Source organism: Protopterus annectens, chromosome 5.part0 (genome assembly GCF_019279795.1).
Source record: "Protopterus annectens isolate FY-2018-M chromosome 5.part0, PAN1.0, whole genome shotgun sequence".
NCBI lineage: Eukaryota > Metazoa > Chordata > Ceratodontiformes > Protopteridae > Protopterus > Protopterus annectens.
In genome coordinates this window covers 44,240,112-44,262,508 of record NC_056735.1, presented here as the reverse complement: position 1 = coordinate 44,262,508, position 22,397 = coordinate 44,240,112, and the positions used below count along the sequence as shown (strand labels likewise).

The following is a 22,397-nucleotide window of genomic DNA, read 5'->3' as shown; positions in this document are numbered from 1 at the left end:
TCCCTCATAAAATCCTCCAAAGCTAGTTACGAAAACAAAATTGCCACTGGCTCTAAAGACAACCACAAAGCATTCTATAGCTATTCGAGTTTATTTGAATCAAACACCACATATAAGCGCTTTCATCTCGTAAATGAGACTTCTTCAGATACAAATTATGCATGTGCTACACCTACTATATATAATATCTTAATGACCTTAATTAATTAAACAATTAAGCAAAAAAAATGTTGTTGTTGTTTATAAAGCACTGAAACCAATTACTTTTTAAAAAAATTCATATAAATGTCACTTTGTGCCGTGAAACATTAATAAAAACATACAAACAACAAAATATGTTTAAAAATATGTAAGAATTTTAAGAATATTTAAGAAATATACATGTATGTTGAAAATGTTTAAAAATGTTTAAAAATTTGTGGAAAATATAATTTGAAATTGTAGAAAATTCTATTAAATAACCGCAGATGAATAAAATGTCTCCCTTCATTAAAATAGTTATCAACAGATTTTACATAGATTTGTAATTGATCTACAAATGCCTTCTACCAGCACCTACAGGACTGCATGGATCAGGCAATCCCAAACAAAACTAAGACTCTCTGTACCAAAGGCAAGCGTCCAGTCTGGTGGACCCCAGCCATAAACAAGCTCTACAACAAAAGGAGGAAGCTACTACAAGATAGAGAAAATCCTTGAAAGGTAAGACACCTTTGATCATTATAAGTAAAAACTAAGAGCTCTCATAAAATCATCCAAGGCAAATTTTGAGAGAAAAACGCCAAGGACTCTAAAGACAATCATAAGGCCTTCTTTAGCTATGTTAGAAACCTAGGAGGAAACTCCCAGATATGCTCAGAATTAGTTCAAAATGATGTGAAAATTACTGAACCTACACACATTGCTAACATACTGGCTGACAGGTTCAGTGCAAACTTCTCCCCCAAAAGGAGAGATATCTATTCCAGAGGATTGTAGCCCCCAAACATCTCCACCAGGTGAGAACTGCCCTCACTAAGGCAAAAACACAGCATCCATGGGACCGGATGGTGTCCCCGGCTGTGTGCTTCATGAACTCAACGAGGAATTAAACCCACAGTTAGGACAGCTGTTTAATCTTAGCCTCACCTCAGGATACGCACTCCAAGGAGTGGCGCACGCAACTGTGGTCCCACTTCATAAGGGCGGTGCCTCCACAGACCCTGGAAATTACTGCCCCATTAGCTTGACAAGCCTTATCTGCAAAGCCATGGAGAGGATCATAATGGAACTCATAAATAAAGACATAGGGAACTTGCAGACTTTGGATCCAACCCAGTTTGGCTTTGTCAAAGGCAGATCCTGCCTCTTAAACTTGGTTGACTTTTCGAGACAGTCACCAAGGCCATTGATGAGGGAAAGGCAGTCCATACAGCCTACCTCATCCTGGCAAAGGCCTTCGGCACAATACCCCACTCAGGTATCATCGAAAAACTCATCAGCTTGAATGTAAAACCCATACATCACAAGATGGGCTGCAAACTGGCTAAGCGACAGAACCCACAGGGTCAGAGTTGCTGGAGCCATGTCAGACTCAAAGCCTGTCACAAGTGGTGTCCCACAGGGCTCAGTCCTGGGTCCACTCTTGTTCGGCATCTACTTTTCTGAAGTACAAGCAAACACAGGAGGGTTATGGTTGACAAAGTTTGGAGATGACTGTAAACTGGGCCATAGTCGAAAACACATCTGACACAGATATCCTCCAGAAGGGCCTCACAGAAACGGATAACTGGTGCCAGAGCCATGGCCTGAAGTTAAACGCCAAAAATGCATAGTCATACCCTTCGGGAAAACAAGGTTACCCCTAGCTACCATATAGGTGACAATCCACTGAGCACAGAAAAAGTCATCAGGGATCTGGGGACCCAAGTTGACAGTAGTCTTTCGATTGACACTCATGTTGCTAAAGTAGTTAGGGAAAACCTTCTATATCTTCACCTGATCATGAAGGGATTCACATCTAGATCAAGGGAGGTCATCGTCCCCCTGTACTCATCACTCATTAGACCTATGATTGAGTACAATGCCCCGTTCGGAATGTATCTGACCAGACACCTGATGCAGCTTGAAAGGCCCCAAAAGTTCCTCACCAAAAGGATAAAGGGTCTCAAAAATATGTCTTATGCTGCCCGACTGAAAGAACTCCAGCTTTATTCAGTCTCATACCGCTTTGCTCAGAGGGTGACCTGTGCCTCCATATAAGGCCATGTCAAACCCAGATTTGATGAATATGCTTCACCTCAAAAATCTAGATCCTCAGAACCACAAGGGCGGGAGACTTAAACCTTGACACGGTTATAAATAGAACGTGCTGGAGGGACAGATTCATCACCCAGAGACTCCCTATGCTGTGGAACAAAATCCCGGTACATGTGAGGCAGAGCACCTCGCTGGCCTTGTTCAAGAGGAATCTTGACCAATGGATGGGAGATCGCAGATATACCCCAGGGATTACTTCAGTGTCACTGCTTGACAGAGGCACAGAAAAATGATAGGCATAGTTTTTATTCAAACTAAAGGGGTGGCGAAAGCCACATAACTATGGGCTAGGCTTATAAATGCCCTTGGGCAGATAGCCTAGTATGAACCTATGAACCTATGAACCTATGAACCTATGTACCAACTCTTTTGCTCAAAGTTTTCTGGAATTCATAAATTCCAGTGCCTTGGATCAACTTATTCACACCCCCAGCAGAGGCAGCAATATCCTAGACCTGGTCATTACCAACATGGGCAACCAGTGTTCCACACCAGAGGTCAACTCCTCGTTGGTCTGATCCGACCACAAGCTAATCGCCCTAGACATCCACATCCCACCCCCACCACCCATTAGGGAAACCACCATAAAAAACTTCTCCAAAGCCAACTTCATACTTCTTAAGACAGAACTGACAAACTTCATGACACCCATGCAGACGGATAACAGAGGTACGACTGCTGAATCATACACAAATGCACTTACAAGTGAATGGATTGTGCTATCTCTAACAGAACCAAGATGCTATCCTCCAAAAAAAGGAAGCCAATCTGGTGGTCCTTTGCCATAAACAAACTCTACAACAGAAGAAAGAAACTGTTGCAAAAAAGAGTAAAATCCCATGACTGGAGCCTTGGTCAGCCTCAGTAAGAATCTGAATCCCTCATAAAATCCTCCAAAGCTAGTTACGAAAACAAAATTGCCACTGGCTCTAAAGACAACCACAAAGCATTCTATAGCTATTCGAGTTTATTTGAATCAAACACCACATATAAGCGCTTTCATCTCAGAATGAGACTTCTTCAGATACAAATTATGCATGTGCTACACCTACTATATATAATATCTTAATGACCTTAATTAATTAAACAATTAAGCAAAAAAATGTTGTTGTTGTTTATAAAGCACTGAAATCAATTACTTTTAAAAAATTCATATAAATGTCACTTTGTGCCGTGAAACATTAATAAAAACATACAAACAACAAAATATGTTTAAAAATATGTAAGAATTTTAAGAATATTTAAGAAATATACATGTATGTTGAAAATGTTTAAAAATGTTTAAAAATTTGTGGAAAATATAATTTGAAATTGTAGAAAATTCTATTAAATAACCGCAGATGAATAAAATGTCTCCCTTCATTAAAATAGTTATCAACAGATTTTACATAGATTTGTAATTGATCTATAGTAGAATGAATTTCAGTATTGCTAAGAAAAAAATAATAAATACATTAAACATATAAAACAGATATGTTAAACTTTGGCTGCCTTCTCAATAAGAATAGGCTTAATGCTAATATATTCATTTAAGCCAGGGGGGTAATTAGCTCTAAGTCTCAATTGCCATCTTAGTTCCCTGTTTAATAATAAATTCTTTATATCACCTCCCCTGCTATTGTTCTTAACCACATCTATAATACCAAATTTGAAACTACTAAAAGATGCACAGGTAACAGAATGTTTATATAGGGCACTTGTATCTTTTTTGGTCCTAATATCGTAAACATGTTCATATATTCTATCTTTTAGTGCCCTTTCGGTTTTACCTATATAAAATGAAGAACAATATGTACAAATGGCCATATAAACCAACATCCTACTATAACAATTGCCTTTACAAAATTTAACAACACTATTTAGGCCATTTTTCAATTTAACTGTTTCATCCTTGAGAATATATGAACATTGTGCACATCTACCACAGGAACTAGTAGCTTTTTTAATAATCTCCTTATTGCCAGCTATTTCAAAAGACCTTTTAAAATTCAATCCTGTCCTATAAATAAAATGTGGTTTATTTCCTATCACTTCGTATAATTCCTTATTAGTTTTCAAAATTCACCGATTAGCTTCGACAGTTTCTTTAAAAAAGTCAGAAAACAAGTTAAATTCAGTAATACAAGCCCCCTGATAATTTTTTGTCATTTTATCAGATTCAACCTCAGCTTTAAGTGGTTCACCTAATAAAGCCTTATATCTAGTACCCCAGTTATTATAAACCTCTTCCAATACTTTACCAACTAAGTCCCTGGGATAACCTCTCTCAATGAACTTTTTACCAAGAAAAATGAATTCATCAAGTAAGTCAGCAAAGTCGGAGGTCATCCTCGCCAATCTGAGAGCCTGACCCTTAATCAAACTTCTTTTCTGATGAAAGGGGTGTGCACTATTGTGGTGCAAATAACTATTGCACCATGTGGCCTTACGAAAAATTCTAGACTTAAAACCAAGCTGTGTTTTATAAACAGTGATGTCTAAGTAATTAATATTGTAGTCATCGACTACGTGCGTGAAAGAAAGAAAATTAGTTGTGTTATTCAAATATTCAATAAAATCAATTATATTTTCCTTAGTGCCATCCCATAAGACTAAAATATCCTCCAAAAATCTTAGGTAGCACTTAATATGTTCACTATAAGTACTTTTAAACACAAATCTCTCCTCCCATGCTAACATCACTAAATTAGCATAAATGGGGGCACAAGCTGCCCCCATTGCTACACCGCTGGTTTGTTGATAATATTCACCTTCAAAGCCTATGTAGTTATTGTCCAAAACCACTTCCATTAACTCCAGAACTAATAACTTTTGATCATAGGGTAAATCCAAATGTTTATGAATACATTCTTCAAAAAGTTCATACCCATCAACCCGTGGTATGCAAGTAAATAAATTCTTAACATCAATAGTTATAAATACGCAACTTTCTGACCACAATTCATTTTTTATTTTACTAAGAAATTCCCAGGAATCTTTAATTAAATGTTCCATCTTAGTGACAATATTTTTAATAAGACTATCTATGTACACTGCTAATGGATGTGTTTTGGAATTCCTAGCTGAGACAATAGGTCTAAAAGGGGGTTCAGTTATAGATTTATGAATCTTAGGTACACCAAAAAAATGGAGAATAATAGGATGTACTTGTCTCAAAAAATTATAAGTTGATTTATCAACTCTATTTTCTAATAGATATTCCTCCAAAAGGGAGTCAATTCTACTGTAAGCAATTTGTATTTCGTTGTATGAAACCAAAGAATATGTATTTGAATCTAACAACATGTTAGTTAAAACATTGTTATATTCTTCTTTATCAAATAAAACAACCCCCCCACCCTTGTCCGGCTTCATAATCCTAACTTCTTTCTGTGTTTTCAATTTAATAAGCAACTTCTCTTCCTCCCTACTCAAATTATGATATTCCACTTTTCTTTTGTTTTTTATATATATGTCATAAATTTCATTCGTAACAAGGTCAGAAGTCTGGCAAACAAAAACAGACTTCCTTTGGACCCGGGTCAGCCAACAATTTCCTATGGGAACAATTATGGATGGAAAAATGTGGGGAAGAAGAACAGATAAAACTTATTCCACACACTGATGGCACAGTTTCTGAATATAAAGGTTTCAAAATTTTTAATTATACTTCTATTGCTTTGGAAATAAATCATTTTAATTTATTCTCAAAAGGTTTTAAGTTTGTTAAATCGCAATATGGTGATTTAGCACATATTTTAGTGGATTTTAAATTATATCTTAGGAAATTAAATCTGAAACTGATTCATAAGAAAACCTCTGGAGACAATTCTTTTACCAACAGAGGCCTAGTTAGGCACAGTACATATAACCCACCCTTACATCCGGCACTTATTACCTTTGAAAATATTGTTACGAATGAAATTTATGACATATATATAAAAAACAAAAGAAAAGTGGAATATCATAATTTGAGTAGGGAGGAAGAGAAGTTGCTTATTAAATTGAAAACACAGAAAGAAGTTAGAATTATGAAGCCGGACAAGGGTGGGGGGGTTGTTTTATTTGATAAAGAAGAATATAACAATGTTTTAACTAACATGTTGTTAGATTCAAATACATATTCTTTGGTTTCATACAACGGAATACAAATTGCTTACAGTAGAATTGACTCCCTTTTGGAGGAATATCTATTGGAAAATAGAGTTGATAAATCAACTTATAATTTTTTGAGACAAGTACATCCTATTATTCCCCAGTTTTTTGGTGTACCTAAGATTCATAAATCTATAATTGAACCCCCTTTTAGACCTATTGTCTCAGCTAGGAATTCCAAAACACATCCATTAGCAGTGCACATAGATAGTCTTATTAAAATATTGTCACTAAGACGGAACATTTAATTAAAGATTCCTGGGAATTTCTTAGTAAAATAAAAAATGAATTGTGGTCAGAAAGTTGCGTATTTATAACTATTGATGTTAAGAATTTATTTACTTGCATACCACGGGTTGATGGGTATGAACTTTTTGAGGAATGTATTCATAAACATTTGGATTTACCCTATGATCAAAAGTTATTAGTTCTGGAGTTAATGGAAGTGGTTTTGGACAATAACTACATAGGCCTTGAAGGTGAATATTATCAACAAACCAGCGGTGTAGCAATGGGGGCAGCTTGTGCCCCCATTTATGCTAATTTAGTGATGTTAGCATGGGAGGAGAGATTTGTGTTTAAAAGTACTTATAGTGAACATATTAAGTGCTACCTAAGATTTTTGGATGATATTTTTGTCTTATGGGATGGCACTAAGGAAAATATAATTGATTTTATTGAATATTTGAATAACACAACTAATTTTCTTTCTTTCACGCACGTAGTCGATGACTACAGTATTAATTACTTAGACATCACTGTTTATAAAACACAGCTTGGTTTTAAGTCTAGAATTTTTCGTAAGGCCACATGGTGCAATAGTTATTTGCACCACAATAGTGCACACCCCTTTCATCAGAAAAGAAGTTTGATTAAGGGTCAGGCTGTCAGATTGGCGAGGATGACCTCCGACTTTGCTGACTTACTTGATGAATTCATTTTTCTTGGTAAAAAGTTCATTGAGAGAGGTTATCCCAGGGACTTAGTTGGTAAAGTATTGGAAGAGGTTTATAATAACTGGGGTACTAGATATAAGGCTTTATTAGGTGAACCACTTAAAGCTGAGGTTGAATCTGATAAAATGACAAAAAATTATCAGGGGGCTTGTATTACTGAATTTAACTTGTTTTCTGACTTTTTTAAAGAAACTGTCGAAGCCAATTGGTGAATTTTGAAAACTAATAAGGAATTATACGAAGTGATAGGAAATAAACCACATTTTATTTATAGGACAGGATTGAATTTTAAAAGATCTTTTGAAATAGCTGTCAATAAGGAGATTATTAAAAAAGCTACTAGTTCCTGTGGTAGATGTGCACAATGTTCATATATTCTCAAGGAAGAAACCATTAAATTGAAAAATGGCCTAAATAGTGTTGTTAAATTTTGTAAAGACAATTGATATAGTAGGATGTTGGTTTATATGGCCATTTGTACATATTGTTCTTCATTTTATATAGGTAAAACTGAAAGGGCACTAAAAGATAGAATATATGAACATGTTTACGATATTAGGACCAAAAAAGATACCAGTGCCCTATATAAACATTCTGTTACCTGTGCATCCTTTAGTAGTTTCAAATTTGGTATTATAGATGTGGTTAAGAACAATAGCAGGGGAGGTGATATAAAGAATGTATTATTAAACAGGGAGCTAAGATGGCAATTGAGACTTAGGGCTAATTACCCCCCTGGCTTAAATGAATATATTAACATTAAGCCTATTCTTATTGAGAAGGCAGCCAAAGTTTAACATATTTGTTTTATATATTTAATGTATTTATTATTTTTTCTTAGCAATACTGAAATTCATTCTACTATAGATCAATTACAAATCTATGTAAAATCTGTTGATAACTATTTTAATGAAGGGAGACATTTTATTCATCTGCGGTTATTTAATAGAATTTTCTACAATTTCAAATTATATTTTCCACAAATTTTTAAACATTTTTAAACATTTTCAACATACATGTATATTTCTTAAACATTCTTAAAATTCTTAAATATTTTTAAACATATTTTGTTGTTTGTATGTTTTTATTACTGTTTCATGGCACAAAGTGACATTTATATGAATTTTAAAAAAAGTAATTGGTTTCACTGCTTTATAAACAACAACAAAAAAAATGTTTTTTGCTTAATTGTTTAATTAATTAAGGTCATTAAGATATTATATATAGTAGGTGTAGCACATGCATAATTTGCATCTGAAGAAGTCTCATTTACGAGATGAAAGCGCTTATATGTGGTGTTTGATTCAAATAAACCCGAATAAGTATTTCCCTACTTGCAGTTTTGGAATCTATTCTTACTTTTATCCAGTTGCTAGTTTTTCATACTTTATTGTTTTTGTATTCATTCTATAGCTATGTCAAGAATCTCAATGGCAACACTCAGATCTGCTCTGAGTTACAGCACAATGGCACTAAATATACAGAACCAACTGATATTGCCAACATCCTGGCAGATAGGTTCAGTGCTAACTTTACCCCCCTCTCACCCCGTAGAGGGCCCATTTCTATACCGGAAGAATGCAGAGTTCCTGTAATCACGGCGGCACAGGTAAATAACACACTCTCCAAAGCCAAGAACACAGCATCCATGGGACCTGACAATATCCCAGGCTGCGTTCTACATGAACTACAGAACGAACTGGTACCCCACCTAAGTACCATGTTCAATCATAGCCTCACCTCAGGCTTTGTCCCCAATAAATGGCACACTGCGACGATTATCCCACTCCACAAAGGGGGAGCCATGATGGACCCCGGGAACTACAGCCTCATTAGCCTGACGAGCCTGGTCTGCAAGGCCATGGAACATATCATCATGGAACTCATAAACAACAACATTGGTAATCTCCAAACTCTGGACCCCACCCAGTTCGGGTTTGTAAAAGCCAGATCATGTCTTCTAAACCTGATAGACTTCTTTGAAGCAGTCACTAAAGCCATAGATGAGGGTAAGGTGGTTCACACAGCCTATCTAGCTCTCACCAAGGCTTTTGACACCATTCCCCACTCTGGAATTGTAGATAAACTCACTAAACTAGGTATAAATCCTTATGACACAAGATGGATTGCCAACTGGCTCATGGACAGAACCCACACTGTGAAAGTAGCAGACTCCAAATCCGACTTCAGACCAGTGACAAGTGGAGTACCACAGGGTTCAGTCCTGGGTCCTCTCCTGTTTGGTATCTACTTCTCTGAAGTACAGGCTAACACAGAAGGTCTTTGGCTAATGAAGTTTGCAGATGACTGCAAACTAGGAGCCATAATCAAAACTCCTAACGATGTGGTCATCCTACAAAAGGGCCTCACTGAGACAGATGCCTGATGTCAAAGCCATGGCCTGAAGCTCAATGCCAAAAAGTGCACTGTCATCCCCTTTGGTAAAAACACTGTACCCATGAACTAACACATAGGTGGTAGTTTACTTAACACTGAAAGTGTGATAAGAGACCTAGGGACACAGGTGGACAGTAGCCTCTCCTTTGATGATCACATTGCCACAGTGGTCAGGAACTCCTTCTATGTGGCACACCTCATCACAAAAGGTTTCTCATCCAGGAAAAAAAGAGGTAATTGTTCCCCTCTACTCATCACTCATTAGACACATTATAGAGTACAACACCCCTTTTTGTATGTACCTCAAAAGACATCTACAACAACTGGAAAGGCCACAGAAATACCTCACAAAGAGGATTACTGGCCTCAAACAGTTGCCCTAAACAGACTATCTCAAAAACTCCAGCTTTACTCCGTTGCATATCGCCTACTCAGAGGCGATCTCTGCCTAACATACAAAGCTATGTCAAACCCAGAGCTGTTGGACATGCTCCACTTAAAAAAATCCCAATCCCTTCGAGCTACATGCTGTAGGGACCTAAACCTTGTTTCCACAATAAACAGAACATGCTGGAGGGATAGATTCCTGTCCCAGAGACTTCCCATACTCTGGAACAGACTACCTATCTATGTCAAACAGAGCTCCTCATTAGCACTCTTCAAGAAAAATCTTGATGATTGGATGGGAAATAGGAAATTCACCCCGGGGATCACTTCTGTGGCTTTGCTCGACAGGGGCACAGGAAAATAGTTTTCTTGGATGGCGAAAGCCAGGATACATTTTTGGCTAGGCTTATATAGGCCTTAGGGCCAACAGCCTAGTACCTACCTAATTACCTACCTATGAATGGCGAAGGTACAGAATCTCGAGTACCTGTTCATCGACATATAAGTATTGAACGTTCTTTTCAGCAAACAGCTACTTCATCAATTTCTTTCCGAGGGAAAGAAATCCGTCGGCCATTGTTTTAAATCTGCCCTTTTCCCCACAGTAGTGCGATCGCAGACTTAGTATATTTAGTTACGGGGGGTTGTGGGGGGCACAACCCCCCCACATTGGGGGGTTTGGAGTGGTGAACCCACCCCCACTTCATAGTGTTTGTTAAATTGTGTCGTGCGTAGTTGGCATATCAATTTCTTTCCCTTGGAAAGAAATCGATGATGTGGCCATTCGCTGAAAAGGATGTTCAACACTTATGTGTCGATGAACAGGTACTCGAGATTCTGTACCTTCGTGGTTATAATATAGACCCATCAGGAGTACTGGGTGAGCAAATAGGTGTAACTAAGGAAATTATTTTTTTGAGCTGGGATACATAATCTGAATTGCCTAGACATTGTTAAGTTTAATTCTGGTGGCTGCCAAAAAAGGAATTACTAGAAAATGGAAATCAAATTCTAAACCAACTACATTTGAAGCAGTGAATATTGAAAGAGATAAACGAACAGGAAGTGAGATCTTTAGAAAGGGTAGGAGCAAATTACATAGAAAAAAATGGAAATTGTACATGCAGAAAAATGTTTTGGAGGAGGAATGGCATTTAAGAAAAGGCAGGAATTGAACAATATATAAAATGCTGCTTTAACTATATAGTACAGAACAATATACATGATATATAACGTTTGTAAATGTGAATTTGTTAATATGGTTTGATTACTTTAATGTAAATGTAAGTTTGCCTATGGCACGTGATCATTCAATAACGGTGTTTAAAAAAAAGCACTGCAGGAAGCAGTTCATTAACATATCTTTAATACTCTGTGCTAACTGCCTAACTTTCTGTGCTGTCGTCTGTCTTCAGTATTCACGTCATTAACATATCTTTAATACTCTGTGCTAACGGCCTAACTTTCTGTGCTGTCAAGTCTGTCTTCAGTATTTACATCATTAACATATCTTTAATACTCTGTGCTAACGGCCTAACTTTCTCTGCTGTCAAGTCTGTCTTCAGTATTCACGTCATACCTCAAGGTGCTGCCTGTGCTAAGGAGTAAAAGTACAGTGCTGAAACACTTAAAACATTAGAATCTGTGCAAAACAAAATAACCTTGCTCCGATTCCCAAAGAGGTTTTGCGCATTGAGACATTCATTTTTAGGGAGTTTTACTTGTGTGCCTGCTGACTAACAAGCTTTCCCCAACCAGACACACTAATTGATTCTTTTTACCCAGGGATTTCATCTGGATTCTGGCAAGAGCCACATTAGAAGGGTCATCATTCAGGTAGCCAAGAGGGTTTTTTTTTGTCTCTGGCAATGATGGTATACATTATGGCCTCACCCTCCCAGGAAGTCATCCTCGCTTGCCAATGCTGTGAAGCATCCAAGCTACTAATCAAACTTGGGTTGCCTGGATGGGCTTTGCTCCTCTATCCCACTGGTGCAGGCCTGGCTGCAGAAGTATTTATTTTTGCTATCACTGCTGCTTCCTATGAAGTATGTATTGCTTATTAAAGTTGTTGAAACATTTAAGGAGCTTGACATTCTATACTGAATGTTTAGATGTTCTATGCAACTGCTCTATGCAAGTTGAAAACAACATGCATCATTTAAAGGCCTCCTGACAGATAACAAAAGCAAATAACTGTTGTAACAGCAATGACTGGTAATGCATCTGATGTGTAAGATGTATGCCATCCCTTACAGTTTACACAGTGACAGAAGAGTTTGTACCATGTTTCTAAAAATGCCCATGTTCACATATGTGTTAACATTTGCATGGCTGCTTCTTTGATGTTCTGACCTCTTGTAAAAAGAAGTGTTACTTGCAGATGTACAAGTTAACATAATACAAAAAAATACTTGAGACACATCCTAATAAATAAATGAATGGATGAATCCTAGGCTTACCTGCTTTTCATCTTCAAACGGGATGGGTTTTAAAGGAGTCCTGGCACCATGTCGGAATAAAACCTGAACCAGTTTCAGTTCATACTGGCTTAAGTCTACACCAGTGAGCGGAGTTGTATCCTTGAAGTGTTCTGCAGGTTTCTTCCAAACGTATGCTATTCCACTCAAGGCAGCTGACCCTACTAAACCTGCTGTAACGGCTAACCGATTCATTTCTTCAGAAAAAAAGGAAAATTATGCTGCTTGGAACTTAAAACTACAGGATGACTATAGTTTCCCGGGTGACACGAGGAAGGCTTACACTGTTGATGCAGTATGAGATGAACTGTCACCAGTGCACAAAGATTGTTTTAAAAACAGGATCGTAAGTTGTAATTTACAATAAACAGTTTAGAAGGAAGTAGGAAAAGTTCACAGAGGCACTTGCTTATCCGTAGTATAAATAAATCAGTGACATCCGTTTGTGTAAAAATCCGGGGTTCTCCAGTCAGTAACTGCTTAAAGATAGAATGTCAAAGATGTAGCTTACAGAACACTTTATTTTTTTCTGGCACCAATGCATACTTTTAAGTAGTATAAAGTAGTTCTATATTACTGAATCTGCACTCTTCTCCATTTTTCTGTCAATTCACTGTATTTGCTTCTGGAGCGTCCTGCTCTCTCACTCTAGCCATATAATACCACCCACAGTGTGATGTCATCATACACATCACTTCCCCACCCTAGGTTCTTTAATTATGAACTTTCTTGACCTTTTCCATGATTGTTTTAAAGAGAAACAACCTAGATTGGTTCCGATAATGTCAAATTCCTGCTTAATTGACTTATTTTGCTTGTGGTAAGCTGACAGTAGTTATGTACACATTCATTACTGTCACTGTTTTGCTACAATATAAAATGAAAACCTTTTATAAAAAAAAAACTTTGGCTGTACCAAATCATCATTCTTTTTTTTTTTTTAAATTTTAATGCTGTGTTTAAATATTGCTTTAATTATCTTGAAACGTTAATGGGACAGCTGGGTTTGCATCAATGTGTATTTATGAACAAGAAATATGGCATTACTGAATGTTAACACCTCATGAATTAGACATATTGTGATGGCAGGTTGAACTCTGAAGCAAAGTGGTGCATTCTGCAAAATCAGGGACAATTAAGAGGTACTGCTGATTCCAATGAGCAGGGAATGTACATTTCCAAAGAAAAACATGAAGAACAAGCTGCAATGTCCGAAAGGGTTCAGGTTACAAGCACAAAACAGACAGCTTTTAGTGTGATGGCTCTGGTTTCAGTACCTTGGGGGAAGGGTAATTTAGCACTTCAGGAAATGCTATCAGTTTCCTCTGTGTGCTCTTTTATTTGCAGCCCCATTGTGATACCTTATCATTTCACTTTGAAATGTAGAGAAAGTACTTATATGAGCTACTTTTTGAGCTACCCCTTTTTTTGGGGGCATCTTTTGCTTTGGAGGCAGACACAAATGTGCCTTTTTTTAAATATTATCTGCAACACAGTTGTTTGGTGTACATCTAATGGAAAACGATGTAATGGATTTTACTGTTTGCTCATTGATGTGCTTTTTACATAATGTCCCCTTCAGTGTATTGATGTGGTTGGTCCTACTGTTGTTTATTACATGAGAAAAGGACTCACAATTATGCCCTTAGATGAGCAGTACAGGATGTATTACTGTTTGTAGAGGAGGACTAATCAGAATGTGACAGAAAAAAGGTGCACTGTTACATCATAACCACCGTTAGTGTTAAAAAAAAATACAATACTGTAACCACTCAACAGCTAAGTCAGCTTTCAATAGTACGCATGTGGAAAAGACAGACTATTGCTTCTGAAAAAGTGCTTCAGGAAGGTAATCTGTAAAACTGTTCAGCATGTGTACTACCCAGAAAGAATTTTAGTGAGCTTATTAAAAAATATTGTAAATAGGGTTGCCACCTTTTCAAATGCCCAAAGAGGGAAGGGACATTTTTGGTACAAACGTCACATTTTGCAGGGTGAAACATACCCACGGCCAGTACAAAGGACAGAACTTCACTTTTTTGCCTAAATAAAAGCTTATTATTGTAGCATTTTAGTTGCTTATTTTTTTTTCTTATAACATTTAGGTGTTTCAGATACAGAATAACTGTTTTATGCAACTATTACATAAAATATAGTAAATATTTTTTGTCCTAAACTCTCAGGACTTTTGCCACATTTTCAATTTTTTTGCAGGACACTGCCCAAAGAGGGACTGTCCCTCACAAAGTGGTAACTCTTAACTGTAAAATCTGAACTCTTCTAAAACTGTTTTAACATACATAGGCACAATATTTTTTTTCATTTTTGCTCGTTTATGCAAGTTACCACATTGCATTACAAATCATATGCAACCTGCAGTCTCACTGTGCCATTACTACAAAGATTCAGAGAGTGGATAAAATGCATTCTAACACCATAAACAAAGAAGTAATCAGGGTTTGCACTAGACTTATAAAAGGCTGTTTTATAATCCTGACTCACATGGCATTGAAAAACAAAATACCAAACATAAATGATGACACCTGCAAGCTGCTGAAAGGTGATATAAAAAAATAAATGTGAAATAATAACCTGACAAAAACAAAGAAAGAACAGTAATGCACCTATCCAGTCCTGCTGCACTCCATGTAGGGACTGTTCCACCCACAGTCCTACTACTTGAAGAAGCCCACTCTGAACTTGCACAACTTTGTACCAAGTGAATTACAGAGTTTATAGCAGTAAGTTATTATATGCTTGTCCCAAAAACTATGCAGCCTTGGAAGGGAAATAAGTGTGGGGGAAGGGTAGTCTTTTACCTCTATGTTAATATTCTTTGGATTAGTTATTTGTAGTAGGACTGCGGTGGTGTTGCTGCGGTGGCATTGTCGCCTCACAGCAAGACATTGTTCCATTCGATTCTCAGCTAAAGCGTCTTCTGTGTGGAGACATGCGTAAAGGGGCGTAACGTCATTAAAGGTTGTGCGTCAGGGCTGGCAACTCGGCATGTAAAAATCTTCTGCCAATCATTAGCGGACCGGAGTTTCACTGTGGCGACCCCTAATCGGGAAAAGCCGAAAGACACAACAACAACAACAACTGCTCAAGTGTTGCCTTCTTGACATTATGAATAACTCCAGTTACTCAAATGATTCTGTAAAGGTTGTCTTAGGTGTTGCGGATGGCTGCGCCCCACAAATCCCTCTAACGAATATAAATATTCTCTAGGGTTGCACCATCTGTGGGAAAGGGAACCAAGGTATGAGATTCTACGATGCTGCCTCTGCCCTTTGTTGCTAAAAGTAGCCACTGCTGTTATTGTTTCTGTTTTATGGTTGTGTTAGTTTTCATGTACTGATTGCCATGTATGATTTTTTTCAGAGATGCAAAGGAACTCCTCATGTAGGACAGTGTGAATAAAATGAGAACATTGTTTGGTCAGATGACTGCAAGAGATACATGGCATAGGCTACATGGACTTTGGTCAAGCAGCTAACAGTACCATGTTACCATATAGCCAACACATTTGGTAGCTGATAATGTCTCAAATGATGAAGTCCTAATAAGCTGGCAGCCCTATTACGCCTAAAAAGAATAACTTAAATACAAGAGAATGAAAACGGTGGTTAGCACTGGACTTACAACTGGCATTATGGGAGTTCAGCCTCACGTCCAGAAAGGTTCATAGGTATATAATAGGCTATCAACCACCAGGACCTTTATAAGCCTAGTCATGCAACCCAACTCAGTTGTGTCCCTGTATGTATCATGGGCATTTATTAGGAGAGGTATGCTAGTCGGGAAGTTTTGAGAGGCTATGTGGAGGATACGTTAGTTTGGGCATTACTGACTATCTCTGTATATCGGAGATATGGGGCCAGACCCTATTTACTATCAGCTATCAGTTGACAGATGACATCATCAGACACTATTTACTATCAGCTAGCAGTGCCATATAATCAAGTACTGATCCATTTCTATGTTAGCATCAATAACTATACAGAGACATTCTGCTGTATTTCATTAGATGATCCTATGATCTTCAAGTGGAATGAAGCATAGAGCAGGCATGAAGCAGAATGGAATGGTGGAACATGGAAATCTGTGATACAGAGTGGATAAGACCTTGTCCCTCCCTGCTTGTTGACTAACACAGAACAGGCATATTGTCTGTGATTACCTTCAAGGTGCCTAACTGCAGAATCTCTTTGAAGGCTGGCAGTACCAAGAGAAGTGCCCTCAGTTCCTTTATATTGATGTGGTCCCTTTTTCTCTGGGTGGACCACTCCCCCTAAACTTTGTTCTAACTGCTGCTGTCCAGGATGGCTCCCCAACCCAGATCTGATGCATCTATGTAGAGGTGTTGTGTGGGAGGAGGGATCTGCAGGGGTACCCCTTGATTGAGGGTAATGCTTGACATCCACCATAGCAGCTCCTTTTTCAAGCATGAGAGAAGAGGGAGTGTAACATCCAGAGGATGGGTGTGTTGGTTCCTCAAATTCCTCAATACCCACTGGAATTTCCTCATATGTAGCCTGGCCAAGGGAAGCATGGGAATCAAGGAAGCCATGAGGCCCAGGACCATCAGAGAAGCCATGAGGCCCAGGACCATCAGAGAAGCCATGAGGCCCAGGACCATCAGACATTCCCTGGATAAGATGGCTGTGAGAGGAAATAGAGATTGGAAGAAGTGCATGAGTGTTTCCACCTTCTGCCAGGGGATAAAGGCTAACATCATGTCCATCCTTATCCTGCACCTCAAGAAGTCAAGGTCTTGACTTGGTGTAATTTGGGATTTTTGTAGATTCACTGTAAAACCTAGGTCCTCCTAGACCCTGCACACCATGTGTAAGTGATGGAACAGGGAGTGATACTCCTGGTGCAGGATTAACAGGTCATCTAGTTAGGGGTAAATTTGTATGCCCTGCATTCTGCAATGGGTGATAACCAGGGCTACACACTTTGTGAATACTCTTGGCACTGTAGAGAGCCCACAAGGCAATGCAGAAAACTGAAAATGTGAAGAACCCACTGAGAAACATAGGAATTTCCTGTAGCTGGGGTGAATGGGGATGTGAAGGTAAGCATCCTTGAGATCCAGGGATGCCATAAAGGCTTGGTGAGGGATAAGAAGTAAGAGGTGCTGTAAGGTGCACATCTTGAAGGTAGGCACCTTGAGATATTGATTGAGTAGGGGCAAGTCCAGAATTGGTCTGCAACAACCATCCTTTCAAGGGACCAGAAATATTGTGGAATAAAATCCCTTGGCTGTCTGATCCCAAGAGACATTTTCTGTTGTGCCCAGAGATAGAAGAGGATTCAGAATTGCGGGGAAAAGGTGGAGTTGATTTGATGGTGGTTGAGGGGTACCATGGCAGGGGGGGAACTGCCCACCAAGTCATGAAGTACCTGTTTTGTATGATAGAAAGGACCCAATTCTCTGAAGTGATTTTCTGCCAGGAAGGTAGGGAAAGGGTTAGACGGTGGGACAGGGGGGTGGATGTGGGCAGGGGATTTGTGTCACAGTGGAGGAGCTCTGTCGGGGTCAGGCTGTCTCTGAAAAGAAGCAGGGGTAGAGGTGGTGGAAGATCTAGGAGTTGTTTGCTTCCTAGGGTGTCTCCATCCCTTAGACTGGACGGCAGAAGAGTGGGAGGACTGCCTCCTTATAAAACTGGTCTTTTGTGGGTAGTTCCTGTGGTATCTAGGAATGGGCAAAATGAGCAAATGTCTTCAAATTTTGCAGCTCTTTGCCCTTTTCTTGGTGGGATTTAAGGAGCTCAGCTGAAGTGGTGCCAGAAAGGGCTGTATTGTCCAGAGGTACATCAAGTAATTTGGCCTGTACATCCAAGGTCAGATGCTGGACTCTAATCCAGGAATACCTTCTATGGAGAGGGCCAGATGCTGGAGACCTGGATGATGGTTCTACATCATCATAGCTGCACTTGATAAAATGCTTGGTCACCTGAGAGACAGTCGAGAGCAGGGCAGTTAGCTGAGACTTGGCAGGAGAATCTGCTACATCAGACATTAGGGTAGTAGCCTTAGACAATGAATCTAGGACAAATTTAGCCATGTGGGTTTAATAATTACTAGCTCTAATGGTCAGGGTGGAAGAAGTGTATATGTTCTTCCCCATTCTGTGCATAAACTTGCTATCTTTATCTGTTGGCAACAAATAAGTAGAGGGTAGCTGCCTGGAGAATTTGTCTGCTGACACAGCAATACTATGAGGATTCTTGAAGAGGAATTGTTCCTTTTCGGGAATCTTGTAAAATCTATCAGGTCCTTTAGAAGCTGGAAGCTGAGTGTCTAGGTTCCGAGAGGCAGCTTGAAAGTCATCATGGAAAGCTGGAAGCCAACAGAGAACTACAGACGGAGAAGGCTAGTCCATCTGCAGAAGTTCAAAATACCTCTTTTTTTTCTCAGACACATCAGAATCCTCCCATTTAAAATGTTCTCTCATCAATGTAATGGTATCTTCAAAAGAAAATTCTTCCCCAGGAGAATCAGGACTAAGAAAGTCTTCTTCCTTGGGGGTAGAAAAGTCCATGGGGGTCTCAATTTGGGAAGTATAAGTCAGGGATTCAAGGATAGAACTGGTTGGGCCACCTGAGGCTGAAGAGCCTGGAAGGCCCTGAATAAGTTCTGTGAAAAGGCTTCCATCCCATCCTGGTGTCGATCATGTGATCCTGTGCTTTTATTTTTGTTTCTTTTTTAAGGAAACAGGAGAAGTAGTTGGTCTGGGAGCTGACGCCGGGGTGGATGGTAAAGCTGCAGTAGGCCCATTCGACACCATGAGCCATGGTACCTCCTCACCATCAGGATCTGATGGTAGAACAACCTCAGCAGATGTACTCTGGATTTCCACAGAACTAGCTTCCTCCACAGTTCCCAGTTCCAGCAGTAAAACTGATAAGACCCTGGGCTATCACCTGCCTAGAGAGTCTCACTGGACTCCTGAAGTGCAGCATGAGCGTTGGGACTAACTTTTTGGCTTTCTTCTGAGACGGCTCCTCGGACATACCTACCCCTCTTTCCATAGCTGATGTCAAACGTCGGAGTCTTTGATTCTCTAAATATAAATTTAAGGCAGCCAGACAGCTTCTCAAAGTTTTGGGGACAAAGAACTGGCAGATGTCACAAGACTTGTAGTCGTAGCTTGCCTCTAAGCAAAACAAGCACTTGTCATGCATGTCCTTGTGTGGAATCTGTCTTCCACAAGTACACTTTTCCCTTTCAACTGACATGTTTGTCTGGAATATAAGAAAAAGGTATAATCAAAAATCCCAAAAGGGTACTTGGCTTGAATGCGGACAGTCAAAGGCAAATGAGCAACTGAATTCCATGAGCTGGTGATCGTATGTCTGTAGATCACTGCAGCAAAAAAGTTCTGCATTGGGTACATGTACATGTCACATATATAGCCAATGTAGGTTTATGGCTCTGACATGCAACATTGCACGTTCCCCTCATCCAAAGACTCTGGTATACTGTGTGGATGTCCAGTGCTGCAGGCGGTGTCTTCCCTACTGTTATGAATACTGCAACATGAGAATAGAAGGACATCAGTGATAACCACAATTCCTTTAAAGCAAATCATGCTGATTGCATGGGTGCCTGCAAATTCACTGCACATCTGTTTTGCATTCTGCTGACACGTGACACCCTATGAGGGTGAGTATTGGCAAAGTGATTACGGTCCATGAACTGATTCTCTCCTGTCAAAATGAGGGAATCCAAAATGGCAGACCAAATGGTGGACCATTTCAAAAATATATAAAATGTTGGTACTGCAGAGCAGTGCATACCAAGTTTGAACTGCAAGAATCATGGTGTGCTTGATGGAAGCCATGACAGGAGTAGCAGCAGTAATAGTACGGCAGCTTGTGTTGAGACCCAGTGTTAGAGCCAGTGTTCATAATGTTGCATGTCATGATTACCTATACTGTTAAGAAGGAGAAACAGTCAGCACCTGTCCTACAATCACCCAATAGTCTGATAAGACATGGACCATTTCTAAGTGGATAGGATGCAGTAAGGGACCTAGTCAAACTTGCCCATCCACAATTAAAATTATGCTGGCTGTCTGGAGTGCCCAATCATGTGGATACAATGGTATGGGTAGCACTGATCGTCTTAGCTACAGGGACATTCCATGAAGCTAGGGGTGACATATTAGGTGTATCGCAGCCATACCATTTCCACAACATTACACTACAGTATATGGAAGAGCATAAATGGCTGCTCAAGACAGCAGGAAGGAGAGAACCAACAGTGTATGCGCTATTTTATGACATCATCCATTTCTCTGACATCCCAGGAAGTATAGATTACACCCATGTTACTATCAAGGGTTAATCAAATGCAGATGGCCTGGAATATACTAACTGGAAGGGCTTTCACTCCATATCATGCTAGGTGGTCTGTAATGTCCAGGTTATTATATGTAATGTGTCTGTGTATCACCCAGACAGTTCATATGAGTCACACATTTTGTACGCACACAACCTATACCAAAGCTTCCTGCAAGGACACTGTCTACAGGGTCACTTGTATCAAAGATAAGGCATAACAGTGACTACTGGCAAGACCTACACGGTCATTGGGCTAAAATAGCCTTGAAACTCATATGAATCCTATTTGGTGCACTGGGCAGTGCACACTTACTAAGCTGAATACCAAAAAGAAAATTAAAATACCTCCCTTAAATTGTTAAACTGTAGCAGCAAATACTGCTGTCTACTCACTCTACTCTGCTAAACCTATTCATTTGACAGAGCTTAATCATTGCCAGTCAATGACAATTAACTGTTGATTGTGATCCCTGACATCTTCAACCAGGCTAGCTGCCCCCTTTAGCCCACCTAGTTATGGCACTAGTGGTACTTGCCCTGTGCGTGTCAGAATGATAAAATAATGTTGTGGTGTCATAGAGTATTTTGTTGTAAATAGCAAATATATTGTAAATAATATGTTGTAAACTGTGTTTTATAAATGGGTTTGTGTTCATTAGAGAGGCTGCCAAACAGAGCCCTGTTACAAAGCCATAATCCTATTGTGTGATATATTAAAAGGAGTGCTGTGGCCCTGGTACTTGGTGATGTTGGCTTCTTGATGTTGGGACATTTCTGCCTTGAACAGAGGTTCTGGTAAGTGTAAAGTAACAAAGAAGCTACAAGCTGGAAGAACCTGAAGTGGCATGGAAGCTTTCTACAAAGCATCCAGACAGGTGGAAGTTGTGTGAATTCTCCTTGCAACTGTAGCAGAATTAATATGAGAGACATTACAACTTTTCTCATCTGTGCTAAAGAAGTATCTACACAAATATTTTTCTTGTTTAATAAAAATCACATTATTTTATGGAATGGTTGCTGCTGTTTTCATTAATACCATGGATATATGACAGCATGATTGTTAGTCAAGTTATCATTTTGAAAAACAGTTTATGTTGGTGCATTGTTCTGTCTCAGTTTGTACTACAGTCAAGATATGTTTAGTCAAATGCGGCATGTAATTTTGTGTGCATTTTAGTTTGGACATTGTTGGAGTTAATATGTATAACTGCATCTTCCATTACAAAAAAGGGTTTTGCAGGAGTCAAGACCCCACAGCACCCCATTTAACCCTATACCCCCTACAACTTAAATATATACTAACTCTGAGACTGAATATAAAATAGGGAAAAGGAGACACTTCTATAACCTTAAAATCCAACAATATGATGCTGAACTCACATTTACTCACC

The 22,397-nt window shown here is 39.0% G+C and overlaps 1 protein-coding gene across 2 annotated transcripts in view; it reads right to left on the bottom strand.

Moving 5' to 3' along the window:
- Positions 1-13,323, bottom strand: part of ACP6 (acid phosphatase 6, lysophosphatidic) — a 725,976-nt gene extending 712,653 nt beyond the window's left edge. For both annotated transcript variants that reach the window (XM_044072107.1, XM_044072108.1), the window contains exon 1: positions 12,635-13,323. In XM_044072107.1, the coding sequence (XP_043928042.1) occupies positions 12,635-12,847 (213 nt within the window). In that variant the 5' untranslated portion in view covers positions 12,848-13,323. The remainder of the gene's footprint in view (positions 1-12,634) is intronic.
- Positions 13,324-22,397: the final 9,074 nt, after the last annotated feature.